The following is a 7,898-nucleotide window of genomic DNA, read 5'->3' as shown; positions in this document are numbered from 1 at the left end:
TAAATTATATGTCACAACACTTATATTGTTAGATTCATATTTAAAAAAGGTTTCCAATGATAGTATTTTTTGGGATATAACTTATTTTTTGATAGTTAAATCAAAGGTCAAAGTTGCACCCGCAACAAAAAAATGTTACTTTTTTCTTTTCTTTCGAAGACGTAGTCCGCCTCCGATAGATGTGAACGAGGTGGCCTTGTGCGGCCGGCGATCTATCGAGTTGGCTTGCCTGCCCCGATTACCATGCACAGCAAGCATCCTTTATTTTTATTTTCTTCACCTCCATAGCTAGCTTCCCTCCAAATCCATTTACCCTCTCGCACAAAGATCCCTTAACCTTTCCTCACACATGACTCCATGAATGTAGCTACACGTCTTCTTACACATGAATGCATTCCAAGAACGTACGCCGGAGTAATCCATCCTAAGATTTCCTCCGTTTACAAGTTTCGATTCGAATAAACAATACATACTCTTACATCCATCACCATGCCATGCCAAGCACCTAAATATATACACGACGCATCATGCCAACCTTCCCAACTCAGCAGCTCACCTCCCTCGGTCACAGTTCACGACACCATCAACCGACCAATCCACCATCCATCGCAACGTCCACCACGATTCCCTGCCTACGCTTCCTCATGGCGGCCGCCACCAACACCAAGCCGAAGCGGCAGCATCCGGCACCGGTCGTGGACCCCAAGTTCGAATGGGCGGACAAGGCCGGCACCTACGTGCTCCGCCTCAGCCTCGAGGGGTTCAAGAAGGGCGACTTCAGGGTGCAGGTGGACGGCGCCGGCAGGCTCACCGTGAGCGGGGCGAGGCCGGGTGCCACCCCGGGCTCCTTGCACAAGGTCTTCCAGCTCCCGTCTACCGCCAGCCTCGATGACATCGCCGGCCGCTTCGAGTCCGGCGTGCTCACGCTCACCGTGCCCAAGCGCGCGTACTCTGCTGTCCCCGCGCCGACGAGCATCGAGGAGATTAAGAGGGATAAACCTGGTGTGGCCAAGGAAGACGTCAGGCCGCCGCCAACCAAAGACGTCGACGGCAGCGATAAGAAGGCGGCCAGCGGCGGCGACAGCACCACCAAGCCTAAGGAAGAGATCGCCAAGGAGGAGGATGTGTCCAACAAGGCCATGGACGAGGCCACGAAGAATGCTCAACAGCAGAAGCAACCGGAGGAGGCAAGCAACCACAAACAAGAGGAGCAAAAGCTAGCACCAGAACCAGAGGCGAAGAAGGAGCAAGAAGTGAAGCCTGAGGCTCCCGAAAAGCCGGCGCCGGAGCCGGAGGTTGCCATCGACGAGAAGGACAAAGCGGTGGTTGACCAGGAGAGCCTGGCGGCGGGCGTGAGACGGCGCATCGAGGAAGAGAAAGCCAAGGCTGCGGCCGCTGCCATGGAAGCCAAAGCGGTGCTGGAGAAGAAGGCCACGGCGTGCAGCGGCTGGAAGCAGCGCGTGGCAGGGGGGCTGGAGCAGCTGACAGACATGAAGTGGGCTGACAGCGTGGTGGAGAAGGCAAGGAACAACAAGGAGGTGGTCGCCATCGCCATCGCTGCTTTCTCGCTCGGCTTCTTCGTCTCTCACAAGTTATTCAGGAAGTGAGCACCACACATACAAACAATGGGTGAATATGTGCTGGAGTGAAAATATATAGTTGTGTGATTAAAGTGTACAGACATAACAGAACAAACATGTAAATACATTTGTGCAAGTAAATTAAAGTACGTACACTGACACTACAAACATAAAGTCAATCATTATATCTTGGCTACAACCGAAGTAGGCGAAATCTTGGCATTTCCATTGGTGAAATCTATCAGAGATTACAATACTCGTGGCACATACGGAGCAAAACTCTCCTACAGTTTATATGTACATCTAAAACATGTTTTAGAGCACCTGCACCTAGGCCCTAATTATCTAGCCATTTATTCCCTGCATCGTGATTCGTGTAAGTTTTCTTTTTTGTTTCTCTCATATAGAACATGTCTTGAAGTTCAAATCTTTGCAGAACAACAAAGTTTTCTAACTAGAATTTAGGATAAAACTTTTACATTTTTTGGTCGAACATAAATATACAAAATAAGTTTTGTTTGATTAAAAAAAAATCCTATTTTCAGTATTTATGTCAGACCAAAATTTCTGAAAGATTTATCCTAGATTCTAGTTAGAAAGCTTTGCCGCGGTGAAAAGGTTTGAACTTCAAAACATGTTCTATATGAGAGAAGTAAAAAAGAGAAAATTTCATGTAGAAAGTTAGTTGTGTCGCACATATCTTAAAGCGACATTGAAGAGTCAGAATAGCAGGGCCGGGGTGCAGGTGCTCAAAAAATATGTGTCTGTATGTACATATATCCATGGTTGTCGGCTGGCCATCACCGTTTGCGATGATTCATTGCATTTGGGATCATGCCTTCATGCCACTAGGAGAAGGAAGAGGAGAAAAACCCCATTTACACAAAAAAGTGCTCAAACAGTGGCCCATGGTGGGCGAATTTTGCCTACATTCTCGACTCCTTCATTGCACGTGTACGTCTTGCTCGTTAAGACTCTGTCATATTACTTTTGTGGATCTTGAGTCCAAGACCTTAGCTAGCTCATGGACATTGTCTTGTGCCGAGCAATCGTTGTTGTCCGTGTCAAGGAAGAAGAAAGGAGAAGGAAGACAAAGATGATGAGAGGCTTCCATGTGGGGTCAAGTTGGTTTCTGAGAAAAAGTTTAATTCCCCAAAATCAATGACTTTTGGGGATAAGCAGAAGGTTTGGGGATTAAGTTTAACGGGTCAGCTAGAGATGCTCTTAACTCCGATGGTTGGAAAATTTTCCTTTATTTCAGAAGATCTTCATGAATTTCAAAATTGTTCCCAGATTTAAAAAAATCATGAATTTTTTAAGGATTCTAGTATTTCTAAAAATGCTCTAAATTTGAAAAAAGACCCTAAATTTCAAAAATATTCCCTGATATAAAAAACATGAATTCGCAGTATGTTCTTGGATTTCAGAAAATGGTCTCAAATTTCAAAAAAGTTGAAACATTTGAGAAATGATCCCACGTTTCAAAAAAAGTCCATGTTTTAAAAAAAATCTTGAAATTAAAAAAATGAGAAAATAAGGAAAAAAACACAGATAAAAGAAAAAAAATGGTTTGGGGGGGGGGGGGGGGGGGGGGGGGGGTCTAGAACATTCCAAAAACCGGTGGGGGAAACAAGTAATGGGCGGGTTATCGACTGTTGTGGCTTCATGGGCTATTAGGACGACCTAGGGAAGTCTACAACCACCTGCACTCCCTAACGGCATCCCTCCTGAAAGTTTGGGGTTTCAAGTCTTCATGAGATCTCGCTGGCTTGTCTTGCATATCACACTCTCGGCGAGGCTTCCCTTCGACCGCGTGTCTTGCAGCTGACGGTCAACACGAAGGGCACATAGCACTGCAACAAATCGAGATACTACTGACCCCTCATCACTGACCAGCTTGTCGGAGTAAATGACCACGGGTAGCCTCATCGACACCCCATGGTATTTCAAGACATCAGGGTTAGCTGCGCCCCTCACACCTCCGGGACGAAAGGCCGACCCTTTAGGTCGCTAGGTCCGACGGGCCGGCTATCACAAGACGGCGGGCTCTCAGAAGGCGGCCACGAGGGGGCCGACCCCTAGCAGGCGGCCCCTCGTTCCCTCAAAATTTGCACCCCATTACCATGACGAGACGAGGCATGGCTACAGTGCGACCTGCCACCCCCGAATCCAGGGCGGAACGTGGCCATAGTGTTGGTGTACCAAGAGGACACCCATCGTCCGGCGCGGCACTGTTGCCATGCAACCCATGACATCACCTACGTCAGAGGGAGCCATGCTCCCACGATGGACGGTCGGTACGGCCCACGGGCGGCGGGCCCTACCTATTCGCGAGCCGCTAGAAGACAGCGAACCCCCAGCAGGCGCCGTCGAGGGCGGGCCGACTCCCCGCATGCGGCCCTCCCTCCCCTCAAAGTCCGTGCGCCATTAACCAGATGAGACGGGGTGTGGCTACAGTGAGCGCCCACCAGGCGGCGGGACTGTAGCCACGCTCCCCCCGACAAAGCCTCCGTCATCAGGAGCAAGGCTACAGTATAAAGCAGTTAACATGGCCCGCGGATGGCGGGCCCTACCTATCGGCCGGGTTCACGGCAGCCGGCGGGACCCACCAAGCGGCGGGACCCAGCAGCCGACGGAGAAGTCGGCGCCCAGAGACACTGACGGCCGGGTCCTCCATCCGGCTGAATTACCATTGTACCCTTGGGGGTAGGCCTATATAAACCCCCAAGGCTCACCCATGCAAAGGGTTCAGAACTCCAACCATTAGACACATAGAAAGATAAGTTAGGGCTAGCCTTGCTCTTTTTCCTCCTCTAGCCGAAACAGCTTAAGGAGCAATCTTGTAGCTACTCTATTGACGATAGTCATCATGCGGAGACCCCGCAGAGCAGGACTAGGGGTGTTATCTCCACGGAGAGCCCCGAACCTGGGTAAACCTCATGGCGTTCGAGGTCACGCTCACTCCCGCTTCTAGAGCCCGGCGACGTACTCTTGTCCCCATCCATGATGAGCCACCCCCTGGCATATGTAGCTAGATATCCCCGACACAGCTAGTGTGGACGGGTCACTGATCGATGAGGGTCATCACTGACCGAGCGTCACCAATGGCAATCATCGCTGATTGGCAAACATTGAGGGGAGTAATTGATGACATGTCATCACTGGCCCACCAATGTCATCCAGGAACTTCACTCTTTGGAGCTCGTGCATGACTTCCAGCTTGGCGAGCAAACCGAAGATGACATTGTTTGGAAGCATTTGAATGATGAGATCTAATCGGCGGCCAAATCATATAAAGCTCGATTCCTTGGATTGACACTATCCCCCATGGACATCATGGTTTGGAAAGTCTGGGGCCCTCCAAAAGTCAAATTATTTGCGTAATTGACATTACAAGACCAGATTTGGACCATTGATTGGTTAGAGAGGTGTGGATGGGAAAATTGTGATCTTTGCCCTCTTTGCAAAAGGGAACAAGAAACAGGTGCATATCTCTTCCTCAAGTGTTTCTGTGTAAGTTCTTAGGCTTTGAAGATTGGTGAACGAGAAGTTTGGACTTGTGCACATGGACACCTCTACTTGGCATTTAGGGGGCTTCGTCAAGGATTGGTGGGATAAGAGAATGGGCATGAAAACCCCCTAATAGACGAGCTATGGCCTCCCTTATAATGCTTGTCTCTTGACAATTTGGAGAGAGATTTTCTTTTGTATTATGCTATGAGTGTGCATTGCCACCAATCCATCTAAACATCGTCTCAGAGGAGCAAAAACTTTGGGGTATCATTGGTGCTAAGAAACTAGGGCAAATTGTACTACATGACTAATTGCGGTCGGTTAATTAACAAAAACCAGGCTAAAATTATCACAAAACCGCCAAGTGGCAGGACCTCGGCACGCCCATCCCAGGAATAGTATGCCAAGGCATGGGATGTCAGTGCCCGAATACAAAGGAAGGAAAGGACTAGGAAGAAGAGAATGATCTTCATAGGTAGAATGCTTTAATGTTCTTGTGCAATCAAGCATGCACTTGTAGCATGCTATCTTTTCATCATTCAAATAAGATTGTAAATGATGCCTTCTAATTGACTTGATCTCGCAAAGAATGGGTTTACATAGAGTTTTACCACCAATATATATTGAATATAATCTAAATAAATGATGCCATTCTAACACCTTTAATAATGATATGCTACATTTTCTTGGTGTCGTGAACGGAAAAAAGCTTTGTCTTCAATTCTATATTATATTAAGTATAAAACACATGATTTTCTGCAAAACAATGTTTTCATACAAATTTTATGAATGGCTTAAATGTCTTCATGATTTTCTCCACTATTTTTTAAATATTAATGAACATTTTTTGAATGGATGAATGTTTTCATATAAATTGTATTAATGTCTTAAATGTTCTCATGATTTTCTCCACTACATTTTTCGAAATTAATGAACATTTTTTGAATGGATGAACTTTTTCTGTAATTCACAAACTTTGTGAACATTTTAAAAAATCATGAATAGTTTTTTTGAATCGACGAACATTTCGTTCAAGTTCGTAAATATCTTTACATAGAGACCACGGCCTCAACGTTGGCGTGGCACTCGGCCGAACCCATGCGGGCGACAGTACGCCAATGAGCGGAGGTGGTGTCCTTGTTTTTCTTTCTTTTCTGATTTTTTCTTTATTCAAAATGTTTCGGATTTCAAAAAACTTGCATCTCAAAAACTTTTTGGGAATATGAAAAATGTTCAAAGATTACAAAAAATATTTTGAAATACAATTTTTTTATATTGGAAAAATGTTTTGAATTTCAAAAATAATCCTGGCTTTCAAAAACAGTGCACGCATTTGAAAAATGTTTCTGGATTTCAAAAGAAATTCACGAATTTAGAAAAGTGTAACCAAATTTAGAAAATTCATGAATTTGAAAATTATCCGAATTCCCAAAAAATTATATAATTTGAAAAATATTCCATACTTTAAAACAATATTTAGTAATTTGGAAAAAATTCTTGTATTTAAAAAACTTTTCACTAACTTAAAATTTGTTCCTGTAATTCCAAAGGAAATATATGAATTTTCAAATTGTTCCTGTATTAAAGAAAACATGAAACTGAAAGTGGAAAATATAAAATAGAAGAAAGTTGAAGAAAATTGAGAAAAGGAAAAAATAAATGGTTCAGGGAAGGTTCTAGAACATTCCTAAAATAGGTGCAGAGAAATACCAGGAATGGGCGCGGCGAATTAAAGTTGCATCATGGTTCAGAAGTGTATGTGTTACGTCGCTATTGCCCGACCTAGGCGGTAAATAGGATCTGCCATCTCCTATTCCTCACATAGGGCGGCACAGGAGCAGCAAACGGCCACCCAGGAATAGTATGCCGAGGCAAGAGAATTATCTTCATAGGTAGAGTGCTTTAATGTTCTTGCCCGATCGAGTTTGCACGTCATTCCACTACTTGTAGCATGCTATCCTTTCATCATTCAAATAGGATTATAAATGATGCCTTCTAATTGACTTGACCTCACAAAAGAAATGGTTTAGATAGAGTTTTACCACCAATATTTTCTTGGTGTGGTGAAGGGAAAAAAAGCTTTTTCGTCAATTCTATATTATATTAAGTATAAAATACATGTTTTTCTCCAAAACAATGTCTTAAATGTTTTCATGATTTTCTCCATATAAATGTTTCGAAATTAATGAACATTTTTTGAATGGATGAATGTTTTCACATAAATTGTATTTTATAATGTTCTCATTATTTTCTTCACTACATTTTTCGAAATTAATGAACATTTTTAGTGGATGAAATTTTTCAGTAATTCAAAATCTTTTTTTATTTTGTGAATATTAAAAAATCATGAATATGTTTTTAATTGATAAATATTTTGTTCAAATTTGTAAATATTTTTTAAATATGCACACAGATTTCTCAAAATCATTAACATTTTTTTTGAATCCATGAACATCTTATGATTTCTTGAACATTTTCTAAAATTTAAAACTTTTTTGAAATCTTGAATTATTTTAAAGAGGAAAAAACAATAACCAAAAAAAACAAAAGGCAAAAAAATGAAATGGAAAAACCAGGATGCCTCAGCTCCGGATAGTAGTTTAGGTTACGGATTTTTAGTCCTCGTAGGTGCGGCGCTCGGACAAATGGCGACGCTTGTTTGAATTTGTCTTCCGGGTTCCGGTCGTCATCGAGTTCGTCTGTCTAGACATAGTTGGTGGGGTTCCAACATAGATTCCTGCTATCTCTTTGAGAATGTGTGGTTAGGGTTTCTTGTCATGTGGCCAGACTTGGTGTCAGATACTT

General features: G+C 43.7%; 1 protein-coding gene across 1 annotated transcript; it reads left to right on the top strand.

The window, feature by feature from the left end:
• Positions 1-519: 519 nt before the first annotated feature.
• Positions 520-1,765, top strand: LOC125521270 (RNA polymerase II degradation factor 1-like). The gene has a single exon (XM_048686334.1). The coding sequence runs from the start codon at positions 528-530 to the stop codon at positions 1,605-1,607; it is 1,080 nt and encodes a 359-aa protein (XP_048542291.1). The 5' UTR covers positions 520-527; the 3' UTR covers positions 1,608-1,765.
• The last annotated feature ends 6,133 nt before the right edge of the window (positions 1,766-7,898 follow it).

The sequence above is a fragment of the Triticum urartu genome, chromosome 7, assembly GCF_003073215.2.
Source record: "Triticum urartu cultivar G1812 chromosome 7, Tu2.1, whole genome shotgun sequence".
Classification (NCBI taxonomy): domain Eukaryota; kingdom Viridiplantae; phylum Streptophyta; class Magnoliopsida; order Poales; family Poaceae; genus Triticum; species Triticum urartu.
Note: the sequence above shows the minus strand (reverse complement) of the source record. Positions and strands in the feature narration are given on the sequence as shown.

What these genes read in the sequence shown, in the direction of transcription:
- LOC125521270 (XM_048686334.1), top strand. Translation starts at nt 528, where the DNA reads ATGCCAACCTTCCCAACTCAGCAGCTCACCTCCCTCGGTCACAGTTCA.